We start from the raw sequence: 20,739 nt of genomic DNA, 5'->3' as shown, positions 1-20,739 counted from the left end.
CCAACAGCCCCATGACCTGGAAGGTTAGAGCTGGCCTGGACCCTCACACGTGGAGTGCAGAGTGAAACCGAAGCTGGGGCTGGCGTCTTGGGTGGGGATACAAAGATGCCAGGCTGGTGGTCCCTCCCAGGTGAGGCAGGCTTCTTCCTTGGCTGAGAAGCAGTTGCGTTGTGCCCGAGGAACGGCTGTCCCCATTTCAGTATGGTGACTGCAGTGTCGGAGGCCCTGGTCTGGTCTCAGGATAGTCTGTGTACGGGAGGAGACACGAGGCAGTGTCTTCCCTAAGCTCACTCGCTGAGTCAGGGGCCCAACTGTCGCCCAAGTTAACAGGCTGGTCTGAAAGAAGGTCTGCGTGGTCACCCTCTTCCAAGATAGTGTGGCCAGAACTTTAGGGGAGGTTAGCCAGGGTATCCGCACATTTACCCACAAACCGACCCAACCCTGGTAGTAAAAAGGACAGGACACAGCCCTGGGGTACATGTTTATGTGAGTAATAAAATATTTACTATAACATAAATATAAAGGGAACTTCCCAGTCTACATTATTATTATTATTTTTGCAATAAAGATACAAAGAATGCACCAAAACATTGTTCCAAAAAATAATAAAAATAAAATAAAATAAAATAACAAAATTTAAATTCAAACTGTAACAAACAGAACGGAAGAAACGGAGAAGGGGGAAGCTCCAAACACATCCAGAAAATAAATAGAGATGGGTCAGAAATCTGGAAATCATATTAAAATATTTTTTTTTTCCTTCGGATTATTCGGTGTACAAAATCCTTTCGGATGGGGATGGAGGGCAACCCGGAAAAACCAAAAATAAAAACCAAGCACAAAAATGTTTCTTCTCCCCGCCAAGTGTGTACATATCTCACATATTTACATGGTTCCCACCTCACCCCAAACTTGGGGAATTTCTCTCCTGGCCACCCCCGGCATCCCGCATCTCAGGTGGGGCTGGAGAGGGAGCGGGCAAAGGCTGCAGGGAATCAGGGCAGAGGGTTCTCAGGGAACGGCTTATTTCTACAGCTGGTTAAAAAATACCTCCAACTTTTTCAAGTTTTCGTTTGTCGGTGGCCAGGAGGGCAGTGCCCCGCGGGGAGCAGGGGTGGGATGGGGGGGGGGGCCCTGATGGGCCGCGGTCAGTTTGCATTGGGGCAGAAGCCTCTTCCCGGGGGGGCGGGGTGTGCGTGGGGAGCGCAGACCCCTCCCGCGTGGCCGGGAACCGAATCGCAGCTCGGATAAAACGAAACGAAAAATGAACACTCGAATTTTTTTTTTTGTTAGTTTTTTTTTTTTGTTGTTTTTGTTTTGCTTTTTTTGGGGGGGGGGTGGAGCGATGGTGGTGGTGGTGATGGTGGTGGTGGTGGTGGGGCGTAAGGGCAGGGGGAGGTAAGGGGGAAAATAAATTAGGCTAGATTAAAGCTTTGGCTATTTCCTGCTTTTATACACAGACGCGGCTCTCGCGGCCTCCCCTCCGGGGCCCCGATAAATACAGTATACAGCGATTTAAATTAAGGGCGCGGGCGGAGTTAGAAGGACCCCAGGAGCCGGGGAGAGGCTCCGTGAATAAATAAAAACCGTAAAAAACAAAAAACAAAAAACCAACCAAAAACAACAAAACCAAGCCCGGAGGAAGGGTAAAAAGGGGGATGGGGCGCATCCTTGCGGGAGAGAAGAGGCGTGGAGCGGATTAAGCGACAGTCCCTCACCCTCGACCCGCAGGCTGGGGCAGGGGGCCCTCCTGTCTCCATCCTCTCTCCCGGGGGTCCCTAACCCCGTACCGCGTTACCTGTCGCTGCGGGGAGGCCGCTGCCGGGATCCGGCCCCGAACAGCCCGGGGGTGGGAGGGGTGCAGGGGGAGGCGGGGGTCTCCGAGGGGATGGGGGCGGGGAGCAGGCGGCGGGGTGAGCTGGCGCGTCCCGGATCCTCGCTCCTCTCTCCCGGGGGCTCGGGCGACGCAGCCTGTCGGGCCGTCTTCGCCGCTCGCCTCGCCGGAGAGGGTCGTCCGGGTGTTTGGTTTAGGTTCGAAAGTTTCTGGGCTTTTTTTTTTTTTTTTCTTTTTTGTAAAATCCAAAGCAACCGAACAAAAAGAGAAAAAAAAAAAAAAAAAAAAAAAAAAGAAGAGAAAAGAAAAGAAAGGAAAAGAGAAAAGAAGAGTTCCGGCCGCGCGGCGCCTCGCCACGCGCCCGCGGGGGCCCGGCCGCGGGGTCACTGCACCGAGCCGGGCAGTGTGTGGTGGTGGTGGTGGTGCAGCGCGGCCGGCGGGGGCGGCGGGGGCGCCGAGGGCGGCGATGCGCCGCCCCCGCCCGGCCCCAGCTCGCCCGCGGCGTACACGTCGTCCATGGGCGGGTGGCCGGCGCCGGCCGCCGGGGTCATGCGCTTCTCCTTCTGCCGCCGGTTGCAGAACCAGACGCGCACCACCTCCTTCTCCAGCTGCAGGCTGTCGGCCAGGCCGGTGATCTCGTGCGCCGAGGGCTTGGGGCACTTGAGGAAGTGGCTCTCGAGCGCGCCTTTGACCCCCACCTCGATGGACGTGCGCTTCTTGCGCTTGCGGCCCTGCGCCGCGATCTTGTCCAGGTTGGTGGGGCTGCCGCTGGACGAGTCGGTCTCCTCCAGCCACTTGTTGAGCAGCGGCTTGAGCTTGCACATGTTCTTGAAGCTCAGCTGCAGGGCCTCGAAGCGGCAGATGGTGGTCTGCGAGAACACGTTGCCGTACAGCGTGCCCAGCGCCAGCCCCACGTCGGCCTGCGTGAAGCCCAGCTTGATGCGCCGCTGCTTGAACTGCTTGGCGAACTGCTCCAGGTCGTCCGAGCTGGGCGCGTCCTCGTCCGAGTGCTCGCCCACCGACGAGCCGCCGCCGCCCGCGCCCGCGCCCGCGTGCAGGTGCGCCGCCGCCGCGTGCAGGCCGCCCGCGTGTGCGTGTCCGTGTCCGTGTCCGTGTGCGTGTCCGTGCGCGCCCAGGTGCGGCGGGGGCGACGGCTCCAGCTGCGCCTCGTGGCCGTCCTCGTGCAGCGCGTGGTGCAGGCCGGGCCCCGCGCCGCCGCCCCCCGCGGCCAGCATCCCGGCCAGGCCGCCGCCGCCGCCCCCCGGGTAGGCCGCCTGCGCGTACAGCCCGAGCGGCTGGGGCTGGTGGCCCCCGCCGGCCCCCGGGGACGGCGACATGGCCGGGCCCAGGTGGTGCGCCGCGCCGCCCTGCGCCCAAGCCGCGCCCGCGTGGGCCGCCCCCTGGTGCACCAGGCGCGCGTGGAAGCCGCCGCCGCCGCCGCCGCCGCCGCCGCCGTCGTCGGCCCGGCCCGCGCCGCCGCCGCCCGCCTTGCCGTGCTCCAGGTGCGGGCCCCCGGCCCAGTCGCCGCCGCCGCCGCCGCCGCCGCCCGCGGGCAGCCACTGGGGGTGCGCCAGGCCCACGGGGTGGCCCGCGCCCGCGCCCAGCCACTCGTGGTGCATCAGCTTCTGCACTTCGCGGTACGCGGCCCCCGCGTGCAGCCGCTCGGCCGCCGCCGCCGCCGCCGCCGCCGCCGCCGCGTCCGGGTGCATGAGCGGCCCCGTGGCCCCGGCTCCGCCGCCGGGGCCCCGCGGCAGGTACTGCGCGGTGGTGGCCATGCCGCCCCGCGCCCCGCGCCCCGCGCCCCGCGCCGCGCCGCCGCCGCCGCTCCGCTCCGTCTGCGGGCCCCGCCGCCGCGCTCCGCCGGCTTAAAGCCCCGACCCGCTCGGCGCTCCGGAGCCCCACCCCGCCCGCCGCCCATTGGCTGCCCGCGGAGCCGCCTCCCGCCCCCCGGCCGCGGCCCCCGCCCCCCGCGCCCGCCCGCGCCCGCCCGCCGCCCGCCCGCCGCCCGCCCGCCGCCCGGCCCGGCCGCCCGGAGCTCGCCATTGGGCCTCGCTCCCGGGGTCCCGCGCGCCGCCGCCGCCGATTGGCCGCCGCCGCTTCATTCACGGCCCCGCCGCCGCGCGGACGCACGCCCCGGGGGCGCGGCCGCCACGTGGGGAGCGGCGCGGGGGCGGCCCGGGACCGCGCCCCCTCCCGTCCCGCCTGCGTGGGCCCCGCGCACCGCGGCGCAGGAGACTCCGCGCGCGCCGGGTCCCACACTCCGCGCGGACCGAATTCCCGCCCGGGCGGCCGGCGGCGGCGGCGGCGGCGGCGGCGGGGACTGCGGCTCCGGGAGGCGCTCGGGCTCCGGGGAGCGGCCCAGCCCCGCGCGCCTCGCTGCGCAGCGCCGCTGCCGGCGGGCCGGGCTCCCCGCGGGGCCAGGCGGCTGCGAGCGGGAGGCGGCGCGGGGCGGCGCGGGGCGGGCGCGCCTTCGCCCCCGGGCTGCCCCCGGCGCCGAGCCGTGTCCCTCCGCCCCTGCCAGACCCGGCGTCGCGGCTCCGCCGACCCACGCGGCCCCGAGAGCGCGCCGGGCGCGGGCTCGCCTCCCCGGGCTCCGCGGACCAGGTGAGTGCGGCGCGGGCGGCGCGGGGCGGGCGCGCCGGGGACCCGGGAGCCTCCGGAGCCAGGCCGCGCTCCGGGCTTCCCGCGGCAGAGGACCTCGAGGTGCAGCGCGGGGCTCCGGGGCAGCGCCGCCGGCGGGGCTGGGGACATCCCGGCCCCGGGGGGGGGGGGGGTCTGTCCCACACTTTGCCGCCTTCTCGCTCCTCCTCCCTGCGTGACCCGCTCATTGGCCGGGGTCACGACGGGGTCACGCCCGGACGCGAAACTTGCTCCTGGTGAGGAGTGGCGGGGACCTGGGGGGACCTGGGGGGACCTGGGGGGGACCTGGGGGAGGGCGGCCGCGCTCCTGGAGTCCTGCGCGCGGCCGGGAGCTGTCCAGGCTGGAGTTGAGCGGGCTTGCCTTGGGGGGCTGCAGAGCAGGGAGCTGAGACGGAGGACGCCTTGTTAGAAACGTGCGGCTTGCAATTCGGGGATCTTCCTGTCCCCCCAGCTCTTTGATGCCTCCTGGAGAGATCCCGAGTGGTCTCGGACCTCAGTGCAGCTAGTCTGTGCCTCTAAGCCCCACGCTGGGTGGGAGGAGGCCCAGCGTAGTGACCTGCGGCCTCCACCTCTTTCCTGCACAGAGGGCTTGGGTCCCAGGGAGTCTTCCAGCTGGCAGCTCACCTCCCCCCACCCCCCCCCACACCCGGTCTGGTCTTAACCTCCAGTGGATCTGTCGATTCCAGGGCCCTGGGGTCTCAGATCACAGAACTGAGCTGGGGGCCCAGCTAGACCCTGCTGGACAAGTTAGGACCGTAGGACAGAGCCTCAGTGAATAGAATAAGGGTGATTGGGGGCTCAGGTGCCAGCTGCAGTGGGAATGGTCCTGAGGCAGAGTCACGGGGTCAGCCTGGGTACAGACCGCTCATCCAGGCCCTTGAGCACCCCAGACCAGCCTCTGGCCAGCCCTCATAGGATGGAGTGACACAAGGCAGGGTCCTTGTCTGGCCGTTGGCCACTGTCCTGAGCAGCCTTCTTGGGTGCCACCCTTGCTGCAAGAGCTGTGATGGAGCTCTGTGTCCGAACCCAGCTGGGGATGCTTGGCTTTCCTGGACTCTGGCCCAAGAAGTGATCACCTTGAGTCCCTGTTCTTTCATGAGATCATAAGGCACTTGTCTCCCTGACCCGTCCCCAAGACCCAAGAGGTGGGGCCAAGGTGGGAATTCTGTAGTGAAAGTGCCTCTCACGCCAGCCCTCACCAGGCCAGCATGACACTCAAGCATGGGCTTCCTACCTGGACCTGCCACCAGCTTTCTGGGCAAGAATAACTCGGGTCAATTTCTGTAGCTCTTGGTTTTCTTCCCTGTGAATTGGGACTAACAGGACTGTAGGCAGCCCACCTGCCTCACTGAGGGCAGGCAGAGGGTAGGATGAGACAATGGGGGGAGCGGGGAGGGAAGGCTCTCAGGAAGGGCTTTTACTCTGGTGGTTTCTATCATGAGTGCCCAGCAAACGGCACGTTAGTTCCCCTGTCTAAGCAAATCTGTTTCCTTATCCTTCGAGTGGGGTTGTGGAGGTTTGGACCAGCTGACCGCTCAGTCCCTTGTAGCTGCGGTGGTCTGATTCAATGAGTGTCTCAGTTGCTGTTGGAGGAATGGAAGTGTCTGGGCAGCGGTCAGGTGTAACGATGTCCAGCCTTTGAATCGCCACCGAGACTTGAAGGACAGTGCCCCACGGGTGCAGTGCTTTTACGTTCATTCCCATGTCTCCTGCACATCTCAGCCCTGTAGAAGGGCCCTGAGATTATTATCCCCAGGGCAGAGATGAAGAAGCGGAGCTTGTCCGACGCTGCAGAACTGATGAAGGTCCCACTCTTCCTCATGCTTGTTCCCGTTGCTGTGGGATGGGGGCGGGTGCCTGCGGGGGCAGTGGCTTTGGCTGTCGCAGCAGAGAGAGCCCACTGCCCCATCTCTGGTAGCTCTCCGGGGACAGGCGGGGGCCAGCTGGGGCTTCTGACGCCAAGTTCCCAGGTATGTGCGGAATTGAGGGGTGTCTGCAGCAAAGCCAGGCTCCTAGGTTACCAGCAAGGCTCCATCCCCATCCCTCCCCCCGCCCGCCCCCCCCCCCCCCAGTAGCAGCCCCCTGACTCTGTGCTAGCTGCTTTGCCTGTCGCAGCCTCAGTTTTGTCATCTTAAGACAGGGAGAGAGCAATGCGTGCTTCTCAGGACTGCTCGGAAGCTCTAGTGTTAGATACCGCCCCCCGGGGCAGGCAGTGTAGACCAGGGAAGGATAACGATAACATTCCTTTCTCTGTTTATGGAAGTTTGAGACCCTCTACCATGCCTGGATCTAGTCCGGAGTCAACATTTTCTTGCATTTGAGAGTCAGATTTTCCCCAGAAGTCTTGATATCCTCCTTGCTTTCGTTCCTGGAGGGTCTGGGACATGCCTGGGGCTCTGACATGCCTGTTGGCAGAGATGCCTGCATGTAAACAGCCCCTGTCTCCAGGGGCCCCACCCTCACAGAGTAGGGGGTGGGGAACTGGGACCTGGCAGTTGATGCCCGCCTGCCCCGTGCAGACGCTGAATGGTTCAGGCATGCGAATGGATGTGCATTTACACACACAACGCGCAGACACACACACATGCAATTTGGCCTAAGGACAAACATAGGGATTCACAGTAGGGACACACGGAGGGATCCCATTGGGCTGGAACTCACAGTCACACAAACCAATGCACAGTTGTACATACAGACGTGTGTCCAAAAGGAAAATGGGCGCAGGACCCGCACACAGGCTGAAATAGGCTCAAGCCGGCATTCCTTCAGTGACACGGATGCAGGAGACCTGCAGGCCCTTGGGGTCACGAGCGTGGAGGCTCTTATCTAGCAGTTCACACAAATAATCACACCCTGCTGTCCATGCACATGGATCCGCACACACAGGCACACTCTCCCCACGAATGCACAAGGAGCCAACCCCGCACATCACAGACTGCGATGAATACACCCACACCCCGTGGCACGATTACACGCCCAGCTCCGAGTTTGACCCGGGCCGTTCAGCAGCAGTGCTGGTCCCAAGGAAGCAGGGAAGCCCTTTCTTTTCCTATTCTTTCTTCTTCTTCACTTTCCTTGTCTGTGGAGGGCAGCTCCCAGCCAGGCCGCCGCCAGTCTCAGAGGCTCATGGGCCTCCGGTCCCCAGCGGGGCCCCTGCTCAGCCCGCCCCCGGGGCCAGGAGCTGCCCAGGCTTTCCCAGAGTGGTGCGGCCTCCTCCAGGCTCTGGAGTGTGACCGAGCGCTTGCTCATTTGACACAGGTCACCGAGCCTCCAGCAGATGGGGCCCTCACTGTGGGGGGTCTCGCAGCTGAGGCAGGGCGGCAGGGGAGGGTCTGCAGGGGTGAACTCCAGCCCCACGTGTTCTCTCTGCAAAGCCCCGAGTCACAGACACCAACTCTGTGATCTGCATTCACCCTCCGCCCGAGAGATTCAGACACGGCCACGCTCACCACCAGCACCTGTGCCGCCACATATGCCCTGGGACATTCCAGACGCACGTCCCAGACAGGCGAACCAGCACAATGGCACACCGAGCAAGATCGGGGAGGGAGGGGACGGGGCAGCTGGGTCTGGCCGCTTCCCCCTTTAGACTCTGGGTTCCTGCGCTGTGTCTTGCCGTCCGGTCACTGGGTACTTGGAGTCCAGGAAGCGCTGAGAGCAGATGCACCTGCAGACCCGAGGCCTTGCACTGCTGGGGGAAGACAGGCTCCAGGGCCGTCCCCCGAGATTTCTTACTATAAGTCATGAGTGCCAAGAAAAGCTAAGGAGAGGCGGGTCCGGGCCCATGGGGAGGGCTACAGCAGGGAGCAGGTGTCTTAGGATAGATACCGTCTGTGTGTGTGGGCTCTGAGGTTCTGGGGGTAGGGGACAGGCCTGACTGGCAGTGGGGGGACAGGACGCGGCCAGCACTCACAGGTCATCTCCTCACGCCCTGGATCCTGCATTTTCCGAGTGCCAAGGGTCCCAGGTTGGCTCAGGCTCGGGCCTGCCGGATGACATTGGGACCAGTACCCTCATCTGTAAACTGGGCAGGGCGGTCCCCGGTGGGTTGCTTGCGAAGGCGAGATGAGATCACTCCCCCCACAGAAATTTGGAAAGCGTGGCTTGGTTTTTCTCCCCGGCTGCCCAGGGTGAGTAAGGCTGTGTGAGCAGGAGTGGAATGGCCTGCTCCCCAGCCAGTTCTTGCTCAGCAGCGGTGGCAGGAGCGACCCACCACGCCCGTGCTCCCCCCACCCCTCTTTCTGGGCTGGATTGTTTTTGACCAAAAGAGCCTGGCACGGTCCTGCTGTCACAGGTTCCCACCTGGGGCAGGGCAGGGGTCCCTGTGTCCGTCTGCTGCCTGCAGGCAGGTTGGTGCCAGCTAGGCATATTCACCGTGCTCCCCACCATCCAGGAAGCTCTCCCACATGGGCTGTGTGATCCCTGTCCTGGGCTGTCTAGCCCCCACCTCTTCCCCTCGACGCTCGGCCCCTCCGGGTGTCCTAACCCCCTCTGTCCCGTCTGTACCGGCAAGAGCCTGGGGTAGAGGAGTGGAGGGGCGGGAGGGGTGCTACTGCCTGTGGCAGGGGAGGAAGCAGCAGCCTCTCCAGTTTAATCTAAGGTTCCCCGTTGCTCAGTCTGGGTGAAGGGAAGGAGCGATGGAAGGTGAAATCTGTCTTAGGGATGAACCTTCCCTTGCATGTTTTCCCCCCTGCCTCAGCCCCTAAGCCTGTGGGTGGGGGGGTGGGGGTCCTCCCAGGGCATCAGTAGAATATTGAAATTAGCGGTGGTCAATTGCTCTTAAAATTTACTTTCATTTTTGGCAGAAAAGCAGCCTCTGAGCTGGTGTTAATGCCCACAATCCGGTTATGCAGAACACGCTCTCTGCAAATCGGTAAATCATTAGCAGGGATTAATCACTCTGAAAGGCTGGGGCTGGGTCTGAGTTTCTTTCTTTCTTTAAAAAAAATTTTTTTTTTTTTAAACACACTTTTCATCTGGATGGCTGCAAAATTCACCACCGCGGGGTTGGGGTGGGAGCAGCGAATGATAATTGAAGTCCTTGTCACCTTCATCAGAAAGGTGAGGTGTCCTCCCCGGGCCTGGTGTTGACTTTGTGCCCTGATTGAAGGTGGGGAGTGGGCAGCTTGGGTGGGGGTGCAGCGGTGGGGGGGGGGAACGTGTTAGACTGTGGTGCGGTGTTGACAATCGCGTGTTGGGGGCGTGGTGTGCTTGTGTGAATTCGTGTGTTAGTACTCTGCAGATCTCCCTAAAGTGTTGTGTGCTTGTGTTAGGGTGCTTGTGCTTGGTCTGTGTGTGCATCAGGGTTCGTAATTGTGTCAGGAGGTGGGTCTGTTGGAGAGTGGTTTTCAAGACCACACCTCACCTTTCTTCACCTTCCTGAGGGGCAGAGAACTGCGGGCTTGGCTCGAGGTTAATTTGCATATTCATGAAACCCCCGCGTCCCTAGCTCTGCCCTGAGAATGATGCACAGGTTGTGAGGGGGAAGGTCTCTTTCCTTTCTGATCTGGGGCATCCCTGTGAAGGCTCTCGGAGGAGGTGGAGGTGGAGGAGGAGGAGGAGGTGGAGGATCAGGATCGTCCTTCCAGCCAAGTTGATGATGAATGGTGGGCCGGTCTCCCTCTTTACATCCACCTGGGCCGGCCTCCTATCCGCCCCCCCCCCCGCCCCCCCTCGCTCCCTAGCCCAGAGCTGCTCAGCTCTGGAGAAGTAGGCAATTACTCTCAAATGAGCGGGTAATGATGTTTTTAGGATGTTTAGGGCAGAGATATGAGTATGGGGATGAGGTCACGGGACCTTTTCCCGCCACCCAGCTCAAAGTGTGGGTTAGAAGTAAGACTTAGTGGGCCTGGCCTTCCTATCAACCCACTCCTTCCTTGACATTAACCGCCGCCCCCCCCCCCCCCCGCCCCCTGCTGCCTGTAGTCAGCTCTGGGGAGAATGGGCATTCCCGGCTGCCATGGCCCAGATGCCCTGCGGTCCTACGCACGAGTCCCATTCCTTGCCCTGCTGTATGTGCCTCCCTCCATCCGTGCAGCCGACCGGCCTGGGGTCCGAGGGAAGGACAGAACGATCGGGACAGACCAACTCCTTGGCTCCGTTGGGTAGGGGGCTCTGGAGAGAGTTGGCCAGGCTCAGGGCTGGCCTTCCTCAGCTTTCTTGAGGGAAGCAGGTGGAGGGTGGGAGTGGCGAAGGAGGATTTAGGAATTATATTTTCCCGAGGACCTCTTAGCATCTTTATGTGTGTCTGGTGGCAGACATCTGTGTGAGCTTAGGGTAGCATCTGCCTGGGTTAGAGACAACATCTGTTTGAGGCTGGGACACCTGGCTGAGCCCCGCACATTATCTGGCCCCGGGACAGCTTCCGTCTGGGCCCAGGACATGTGTCTGAACCTGGCACAGCATCTGCCCGGGCCTGGTGCAACATCTTCCTGGCCTGGGGGCAGTGTCTGTTTGAGTCCTGGACATCTGTCTGACTTGGGGATGTCTGCCCGAGCCTGGAACAATACCTGTCTGAGCCCGGGGGTGGACTTGTCATCGCAGATAAAATCACCCTCGAGTCTCAACTTTGGTTTGCGGCTGAGAACAGAGTGCATGTCAGACTCACGTCCCTGCTCTCCTTTCTACCAGACAGAGACCCTTAGGTAGAGTGCCTCAGTTTACCCCTGTTTGTAGGCCCGTTGAGCCTTGGCTGTAGGAGCCTCCAGGGAGAGCCATAGCCTACACCTCAGTGGCTCCAGGAGAGTCACGAGTCTCCCTTCCCCCCCAGTGCCCGAGCTGAGCCGAGTCGGAGTGCTCCCCTCAGATGCAACTGAGACGTGTCACTCGCCTCCCGAGAAGCCTTCCACCGCTCCTCACTGGGTTCAAGGGCCCAAGTCCCCCGGGGTCCTGCCTCTGCCGACCCTCTGAATCCAGCAGCACGGAATTTCTGCTCCGACGAACACACGGGGCCCTGGCAGCTCCTCGCTTTGCCCACGCAGTTCCCTCTCCTTGGACTGCCTCCCCCCTGCTGTTTGTCGCATCCTGGTTCAAGGCTCACGTGCTCTGGGAGATCTCCTTGCTCCTGCTCTAGACTGGATTGTGACCTCTCTCCTGCCTCCACCTGCTGTGGTGCAGACCACCTCCCCCTTAGCATTTGCAGGCCCGCACTGTCCCTCCCCTTCACGTGTCTGCCTCTCCAGCCTTGGGCTCCTGGGGGTGGGGGGGTGGGGGAGGCAACTGGCTCTCCAGCACCCAGCCCGGTTCCTGGTCTGGGGTGGATCCGGTGAAGAGTGTCTGCTGAATGAGCACCTGCTCGGGCCACTGTGACCCTGTTTCCTTCTTTTTATTAAATGGGTGAGTGGGTGGGTGTGGGGGCTTGGAGGGGTGAATACTGGCTTTTAGTATTAGAAGGAGGTAGACCCTGGCTTTCAGTCTTAGAAGACGTGGGCTTCAGAGAAGAGGACCTATCTTGTCATTCGTACCTGGTGAGCTGACGAAAGCCCAATCCTTGAGGGCAGGTGGGAGAAAGAACCAAGGCCTGGCTTGGCTGATGTTCAGAAAAGTTCCAGGGTTCCTAGGTTCGCTGGCCCTGCCAGACGGGGCGGGCGGGGAGGGGGGAATGTCACATAAGGCGTCATGAATATAAATGTGTCCAGAGCAAACCGAACCTACCTGGCACTTGCCAGGTCCAGAGGGACGTGGATTCCCAGGAGCGTAGAGAGAGGTGCAGAACGGCGGGCAAGTAGCTGAGAAGTGGGTGCTCCCACAGCGGGGTCTTTGCCTTGGCAGCTTTTCTTCTACCAAATAGGAATATCTTTATAGGTTTTGCCGATGATAAAAGCAACACAGGCTCATTTGTAAAAATCCTTTAGCTCAGGAATGCACGGAACAGAAAGCAGAAGTCCTCCATTAATCTCTCTGCCTCGCCCCTCGTAACTGCTCCTAGCGACTATGTCTTTCCAGAATGTGTTTGCGTAGACACACACTGTTTAATAAAAATAGCTGAGATTTATTGAGTGCTTACTATGCGCAGGAACTGTGCTAAGTACTTCTACCCGGGTTTATACATCGCAGCCTCACCAAAGCGCTCAGAAGAACCGGAGGCTTCAGGATGGTGTTAGTAATCATAGTCAAACGTAGCAGGTGCTTCCTGGGTGCCAGGGGCTGCTCTCAGCCTTTCACGGACTGTCTCGGTCAGTGTCTGCGGGAGCTAGCGTCTGGGAGAATGCATACTGTAGGCACTCAGTAAATGCTGCTCGATGTTCCCAGCTTGGAAGTTCGAGAATCTCAGCTGGTGAATCTGGGATTGCTCAGTGGACCCCTCCATGAGAGGGCTCTCGTTCCAAAGCTCCCTGGTGCTGGGAGATGCTGACCCAGCAACGAGATGTAAATCCCCACCTGGGTTTGCATGTGATTTACACATATTTATTTATGAGTGTCTTTGATTAATGTCAAAGTGCGTCAGTGATTCTTCTGCCGGGCTTCGGGGTCCCGCGGAGGGCAGGGCTCATGGGGACCGGCTGTAGGCCTGGGGTGTACGCATGTGGGCTGTGGGGTGGCACGAAGGTGACAGCTGTGGATGGGTTGGTGGATGGCAGCCGCAGGGTTGAGTTGTGGGCAGTCCGGGCTGAGTCTTGGCCCAGGGCTCCAGAGTGGGTGATTTGGGGTGCTGGTAGGAGTGTGGGTGTCTGTCAGCCTGTGGCAGGGCTTAGCCGAGGGGCTGGGGCAGGGTCAGAGCTCCAGGCACCGGGGTGAGTGACCGGTGAGCTCTTGGTGGGACTCCGTCTTGGAGAAGCCAGGGTGCCTGCCAAACTTTCTAGGCAGGAACTCAGACTCGAGGAACCAGGGTGGGATCTGGGGTTGAGGGTAGGACACCTGGTGGGTAGAGGGCTTCCAAACAGGGCAGACGATCAGAGGTAGGAAGGGGCCTCCCTTCCAGAACCTTCCCCTGGTGCTTGGCCAGGGCAGGCAGGAGTCCCCTGCTGGGGTGCTCTGGGAGAGGGAGTGCTCTCTGCAATCAAGGCCTTGGGCGAATCTGCCAACCAGCAAGAATATTCTGTGTGTGCTGGCTGTGCCCAGCCCTGTGCGTGGCACCAGGGGGAAGACCAGTCTCGGCCTGCAAACCTTGGCGGAGGAGCAGGCGAGATAAGGAGGGAAGGGCAGGCCCCGACCTTGATTGAACGCTGCATGCCTGGCACCTTGCGGCACTTTCATCTGTTAACCTCCTTTGATCCTCAGCAGGATCAAAGGCAGTGACTGTCTTATCTCCTCATTACCGAGGAGGAAGCAGAGACTCAGAGAGCTGCAGTGACTTGCCCAAGGCCACACAGCACTTGAGCAGAGGAGCATAGATTCGAACCCAGCTCTGTCTCGGTCCAGAGCCCTAGCACTTCACTAGTGTCTTCTGCCTCAGGCATGAGTAAAATACAGATAAACACCTACCTTGCTTCATGGTCGTGGGGCTTAACTGAGCTCAAGTGTGGGGGCACCTGGGTGGCTCAGCGGTGGAGTGTCTCCCTTTGGCTCAGGGTGTGACCCTGGGGTTCCGGGATCGAGTCCTGCATCGGGCTCCCCGCAGGGAGCCTGCTTCTCCCTCTGCCTGTGTCTCTGCCTCTCTCTGTGTCTCTCATGAATAAATGAATAAAATCTTAAAAAAAAAAAAGAGCTCAAGTGTAGGGAGGTTAGCATGGAGGCTGGCACACACTATATATATATATATATATATATATATATATATATATATATATATATATATATATAATTTTTTTTCCTTAAGTGGTAGAGCAAGAATTCTTAAATCCTGGGCCATTGGACTCTCCTGTTTGCATGCTACCGTGTTTTTTTTTTTTTTTTTTTGCCAGGGCTGATTGGGACGGACGGTGTGGTTGGGGACAGAGAGTGACCTCTTCTGTGGCCTGGGTGAGCCCTTGTCATGCATGGACGCGAATGGTCACCAGTGAAGGGGGAGAGATCATCCGTCAGGTCAGAGACCCTGTGACTCAAGTTCTAGCTCTGGATGGGTGGTGGGGGGCGCTGGAACTGTCTAGTTAGGATTGTCTTCGTGTGTGTGTACGTGTACTTGGTGAGAGTCCCAGACTGGAGAAGGAGAGACAACTTTGGGAAGACAGGGGAGCTCTCCAAGCAACCAGCGCTAAGAGCCCTTTCTCATTTCCAACAGCAGAGATTAGAATCAAGTGAGGGCGTGAACTGTGTGAAGAGGTGAGGGAAAAGACTCCTGGCGGACGGGACAATGCAAAGGCCCTGGGGTTGGAATGAGCTAACTGCGTACATCTTCCTTGGTAGCTAGAGAGATAATACTGATTTGTTCTTCCAGCGTTTGAAGTAGAGTAGCTAAGCTAAGATTCACTCACTTGTTCATACTTTTTGGGGGGCAATGGAGTCTAGAAAATTCCCTTTACATATATGTGTGTGTGTGTGTATAGTGTATGCGTGTGTATATATATACAGATATATATAGTGCATATATTGAGACGTAATTGATGTATTAACATTATTAGTGTTGGAGAGCAAAATGACTTAATATTTGCATATACTGGGCCATGATCACCATGATAAGTCTAGTTACCATTCATCACCCTACAAAGTTACAATTTTTTTTTTCTTGTGGTGAGAACTTGTAGAATTTACCCTCTTGACAACGTTCAAACACGCACCACGATTTTATTGGCTGTGGTCACTGTGCTGTACGTTACATCCCGGTGACATTTATCTCATAGCTGGGAGCTCATACCTCTTGACCCCCTTTACTCATTTCATCAACCCCCCCAACACCCCTATAGCCTGGCAACTGCTGTTCTGTTCTCTGTATTTCTGAGTTTTGTGTGTTCATTTGCTTTGTGTTTTTAGGTTCCACATATGAGGGAAACCATATAGTTTTTGTTGTTTTCTGTGTGTCTTGTTTTACTTAGCATAATGCTCTCAAGGTCTGCTTTCTTTTTTTTTTTTTTTTTTTAAAGATTTTATTTATTTATTCATGATAGACATAGAGAGAGAGGCAGAGGCACAGGCAGAGGGAGAAGCAGGCTCCCCTGCGGGGGGCCCGATGTAGGACTCGATCCCAGGACCCCGGGATCACGACCTGGGCCGCAGGCAGATGTTCAACCACCGAGCCACCCGGGTGCCCCCCATATATTACTTTTAAAAATCTTTACAATGACACGAGGGTTGGGGAAGCCTGGGGAGACAGTTGGGCTCCCTTTGGTTCCTCTAGTCTCTTCGCATCTCCCAGCCATATTGGGGTACCTAGAGTCTACCACCCCAGAAAGACCAGGATCCCCGCCATGGGTGAGGCAGGGTGGTCCTGAGGACCTCTCTGCTCCAGAGTTTCTCGTGCTCTGGCTGGGCCTAGCTCAGGGTCAGGCCCTGGGCTTCCTGGAGGAGGCCCAGCAGATTGAAGCTAGAGAAGATGAGGTGCCTGGGTTAATCCCATCCAGCCAGGCTTGCCTCAGAACGTCTTCTCCCTAAGGCTCTCAGCCACATCTTCCCTGTCCCCCCTCCACCGCTTAGCTCCTGGCTCCCTCCAGCTCCCCGCACAGCTCAGGCCCTGTCCTCTGGGCTCTGCTCAGGGAACCTAGTCTCAGCTTAGGGCTGAGGTTCCTGGCGGGGAGAAAACAAGCTTCCACTCCTGCTGTCTGATGGCACCGTCCCCAAACACTCCCTGTGCTTTGCTAACTCTGCTGGAGGCAGCATGGGTGGTACTCGCCTGGCCCCAGCTGTCCTTTCTGTGAGACAGTCAGGGTCCAGGCCTCAGCCTCTTAGTTCCCGACCACCCACCCGTGTCTGTGATCTGGGCTCCGCATTCTCATCCACAGGACAAGGGACAGACGGGGAAATAGAAAAGTTGCTTGATAATTCAGAAGCCAAGGAGGGAGGCTGGTGCTTCAGTCAGTCTTTGGTGAATAAAGAAATCTGGCAAAGGGGGTTTTCTGGGTGGGATGAAGGTAAAGGGAGATCAGGTAACTGATGGGCTTGCTAACGTGCAAACCATGACTCCATTCTATCTACCTATCCACTCATCTACCCACCCATCTACCACTCATCCACCTACCCATGTACCTACCCATCCATCCATCCATCCATCCACCCACCCACCCACCTACCCCTCATCCATTCATCCACTCATCTACTCACCCATCCACCCAGCCACCTACTTATGCACCTACCCATCTATCCATCCATCCACCTGTTCCCCCACTTACCCATCTGTCTGTCTATCCATCCACCCATCCACTCACCCATCCGTCCACCCACCCATCCACCCATCCACCCATCCACCCATCTACCCGCCTATCCACCCACCCATCTATCAAACACATTGCAGACTGAACAATGCACAGTCATTGGTTCAGTTATACTTATTGAGTGCATGTTGTTGGGGAGCTTTTCAGTGTTTATACATTTGTGACCCTTCTGTTTATGTTATTTCTTCTCCCCACCTGGTTCTTAGAGCAGCTCCTTGAGAAGTGGGGCTCCCATTTCTACTGAGCCAATAGGAAAAGCTCTGTCTTGGCTGTGGGGTTGTCAGCAGCTGCCAGGCTTGGGCACCCTGGGGCCCCGGGGAATGGGGATGTTGCATGCTGCTCCTACCCCTGCAGGGCCAGGCTTGTGACCCTCACCATGGCCCAGCCTAGAGGATGCTGTGCTGTTCCCCGGGGCGGGGCTTTGCTGCTTGGCGGCCTGCCTGCACTGCTGCAGGAGCTGCTGGCCCCTTGCCAGCACTGAGCTTTTGGAGCAGTAAAGTGGTGTTGCTGCGGAGCCTCTCCACACCACTGTAGGTAAACAAACAGGCTGGGAACTGGGGTCAGGGGCTGGCTGCCCTGTTGGTGAGAGCAGGAGCCGGGTGAGGGAACAGGGAGTCAGGGAGGTGGCAGGGTGAGCTTGGAGCTGAGGAGCTGCCGTGGAAGCAAGAGTTCAGGCCAATCCCCCTCCTGCCTGACCCTCTCAGACCTGGCTTGGAGAGGTGGGCAGCGAACATCTGCGGGGTGGCTCGGAGCTGCCCTGGTTGGAGGTGAAACTGGCAGGAGGGGCCATAGTCAAAGACCCAAAGGAGGACAGGGTGACACAGAAAAGGCTATAGAGATTGAGGTTCAGAGAGACTCTCAGGTAGGAGAAGGGAGATTTGAAGGCTGGGATGAGAAGGGCCAGGGGAGGGAAGGGCGGGGCAAGGGAAGAAAGCGGGCCCAGGGGGGCAGCTCTTCCAATGGCGGGGCAGGGAGCGTGGAGCTTAATAACAGCCCCCTCCCATGTGGGTAGCCCCCACAGTGACCAAAACTTTCCACTTGCTTAAGCTCATTCAAACCTCACAATAGCCTGCTGAGAAGGACTTGGATTGGGGGCAGGGATGTGTTCTGTTGTGGGGCACCGTGGGGGAGGGGAGCTGCCAAGCTGGGACGGGGCCTGGGGACCTGAGGACCAGCCAGAAGGGGCCCCACGGGGCAGGGGGTGGTGAGTGAGTTAGAGACACAGCCCCCAGCTGGGCCTGGGTTCCTCCAGTGCCTGAGGCCCCCCCCGCCCCGCCTCAGCCCGGGCTCTTTATGGACTTGGCTGCCTAGTGCTTGGTGCTCCTGTCCCCGTGGCATGATTACTCCTCCTCCAGGAGGAAGGAAGAAGCTGTCCAGGTCAGGAGGCCTCTCTCTCTCTCTCTCTCTCTCTCTCTCTCTCTCCCTCTCTCTCTCCTTCTTCTCCCTCTTCTCTCCACCCCCCTCCTCTTTCTCCTGTCCCTTGGCCGCCTGACTGTAGTCCTGTGGGCCCTTGGCGGCTGCTGGCTGAATCTGGCTCTGGGACTTGCCTTTGGTGATTTGGTGAAAGTAGGGGGCTCATTGCCCAAAGTCATGCCTCCTCCCCGGACGCAGCCTGCAGCCAGTGGCTGGTCAGTTGGTGAGGGGTGTGCAAAGCTCAGGTCCCCTTGCTTCGACTCGGGACACTGGTGAAGGGCCACCCCAGCTGCAGAGCTCCCCAGGAGCCTGGCTCCTTTGGTGTGAGTGTCCGCCTTTGCCCACTGCTGCCTCCCCATCTTGCTGTTGTTGTTCCGAGTGTAGTGACAGTGACAGTAAACCTCCTTCATGCAGAGGTCATAATCTCAGAGCATTTCCAGGGAATCTGACCCATGGCGCTAATTCTAACCATGGGCCCCCAGCCTGGGCTTGGCTCAGCAGCCCCCCACCCCCCCACCATCTTTGTTTTTTCTTAATCCTCTTCCTCAACAGACAGGGCTAGATTCCGTGAGGTCTGGGAGACGCAGGAGCCTAGGAGCTGGAGGGGACGTCCCCGCAGCCCCCTCCCTCCTGGGCAGAAGCTCTCTCCCCCTCCCCAGGAGAAAGATCACAGGCGTCTGGGTTCCTGTGGGTAAGCTCGGAAGGTCCAGGGCCCTACGCGTGCCCCCTGGCACACGGGAGGTGCTGAGCGGTTTTGAAGAGGAGGATTTGGGTGCCCGTGTGCTCTGATCAGAGGCAGGAGTGTGTGGTGGTTAAGGGTCTGGAGCCGGAAGGCAGCCCCGGCGGGGGGAAGCTGTGTGACCTTGGGTAATAAGGGTGACGCGAGCCAGCAGAGAGATGAAAGTACCTAGGACGCAAGGTGGCCTGTGGATGTTCGCCATGGTCAGTATTATGTTTGTCATTCGGAGACCAACACCTGAGCCTGCAGGTTGGGGAGTGATCAGATGAGAGGTCACTGAGGTTCTTTTAAAAATTTTTTTAAAAGATTTTATTTATTTATTCATGAGAGACACACAGAGAGAGGCAGAGACACAGGCAGAGGGAGAAGCAGGCTCTGTGCAGGGAGACTGACGTGGGACTCGATCCCGGGTCTCCAGGATCACGTCCTGGGCCGAAGGGAGATGCTCAACTGCTGAGCCACCCTGGCGTCCCCGTCACTGAGGTTCTAAGGACCAGCCCCTGGCACTGAGCCTGCTGCCCAGGAATCTAGCTCCTTCCACGGCTAGCGCTCAGTTCTAAGCCCCGCCTTTCCGTACCTGGCAGTTGCCTTTTACCTGGCCGCCCTGCTTTCTCTCCCGTCCCTCTAGAGCTCCGCTGTCCCTCACGGTGTCCCCATGTCCCTGGAGGGCATGTGGAACGTGACTTGTCCAAATTGAGATAGGCAGAGAATGTAGAGTATGCACTGGATGTCAGACATGTGGTATGAAAAAAAAAAAAGAAAATATCTCTAATGATTTTTCAATATAGATGCTATGTTAAAATAATATTTTAGATGAAATAAAATATATTATTGAAATTAATTTCACCTGTTTAATTTTTTTTTTTTTTTGGTAAATGGCAGTTAGAAAACTTTAAGTTACGTGTGTGCTTGCGTGATATTTCCATCAGACAGGGCTACCCCAGGGTCTGTTGTTGCCGTAACAGCCAGAAGGATCTTTTAAAATCTTGGATGGGTCATGTCCCTCCTCTGCTTGCAACCTTTATTTTATTTTATTTTTTAAATTTTATTGTATTTTATTGTATTTCATTAATATTTTAAAAAGATTTTTATTTATTTGAGAGGAAGAAAGAGAGAGAGAGAACAAGCAGGGGGAGCCGCAGAGGGAGAGGGAGAAGCAGGCTCTCTGCTGAATGGGGAGCCCGATGTGGGGCTCAATCCCAGGATCCTGGGATCATGACCTGAGCTGAAGACAGATGCTTAACCGACAGAACCACCCAGGCGCCCCTGCTCGCAACCTTTAAATGCTCCCATCTCACACAGGGTGAAAACTAAGTGCTTAGCATGGCTTTCAGGGCCCTGGATGAACTATCCATCCTCTTGCTTCCCGGCAGGTCTTTTCTCCTGCTGTCCTCTCCCTTGTTCCCTTGCTCCAGTCACTCTGGCTACCCTGGAACTCCTTAAACTGGCTAAGCTCATTTCCCACCGCAGGGCCTTTGCACTTGCAGTTCCCTCTGACGAGAGTGATTTCCCCACCTCTTCACACGTGCTCACTCCCCCCATTTGATTCAGATTTCTCCTCTTCTTCCCAGGGTGGCCTTTTCTGTCCACCTGGCTAAAACACACGCCTCCCAGTTCCTCTCTAATCCCTTGGGTAGAGCATTTACCCTCCTGTAACATCATGTCACCTATTCAGTCTGTTACATTTTGATTGTTTGTTTTCCCAGTTAGAATGTTAAGCCTTATGGGGTGTCTGGGCGGCTCAGCCAGTTAGACCACTGTTTCAGCTCGGGTCGTGATTGTGGGGTCTTGGGATCCGGGCCTGCCTCGGGCTCTCTGCTCAGCGGGGGGGATGCCTGCTTCTACCTCTCCCTCTGCCCGTTTGTGCTCTG

At 58.5% G+C, this 20,739-nt stretch overlaps 1 protein-coding gene and 1 long non-coding RNA gene across 11 annotated transcripts in view; one reads left to right on the top strand and one right to left on the bottom strand.

Annotated features, from left to right (window-relative positions):
• Positions 1 to 2,071: 2,071 nt before the first annotated feature.
• Positions 2,072 to 3,646, bottom strand: POU3F1 (POU class 3 homeobox 1). Its single transcript, XM_025992242.2, has one exon. The coding sequence runs from the start codon at positions 3,607 to 3,609 to the stop codon at positions 2,218 to 2,220; it is 1,392 nt and encodes a 463-aa protein (XP_025848027.2). The 5' UTR covers positions 3,610 to 3,646; the 3' UTR covers positions 2,072 to 2,217.
• Positions 3,647 to 3,954: 308 nt separating this feature from the next.
• LOC112914652 (uncharacterized) overlaps positions 3,955 to 20,739 on the top strand; it is a 64,980-nt gene continuing 48,195 nt past the window's right edge. The window contains exons 1-2 of one of the 10 annotated variants that reach the window (XR_011994771.1): positions 3,955 to 4,438; positions 14,317 to 14,374. This is a non-coding gene — a long non-coding RNA (uncharacterized lncRNA). Of the gene's footprint in view, positions 4,439 to 4,612; positions 4,711 to 14,316; positions 14,438 to 20,739 lie in introns of those variants that run through there. The other 9 variants (XR_011994772.1, XR_011994768.1, XR_011994769.1 and 6 more) reach the window with 9 other exon arrangements.

This window comes from Vulpes vulpes, chromosome 10 (genome assembly GCF_048418805.1).
Source record: "Vulpes vulpes isolate BD-2025 chromosome 10, VulVul3, whole genome shotgun sequence".
NCBI classification, from domain to species: domain Eukaryota; kingdom Metazoa; phylum Chordata; class Mammalia; order Carnivora; family Canidae; genus Vulpes; species Vulpes vulpes.
This window is presented reverse-complemented; position numbering and strand designations above follow the sequence as displayed.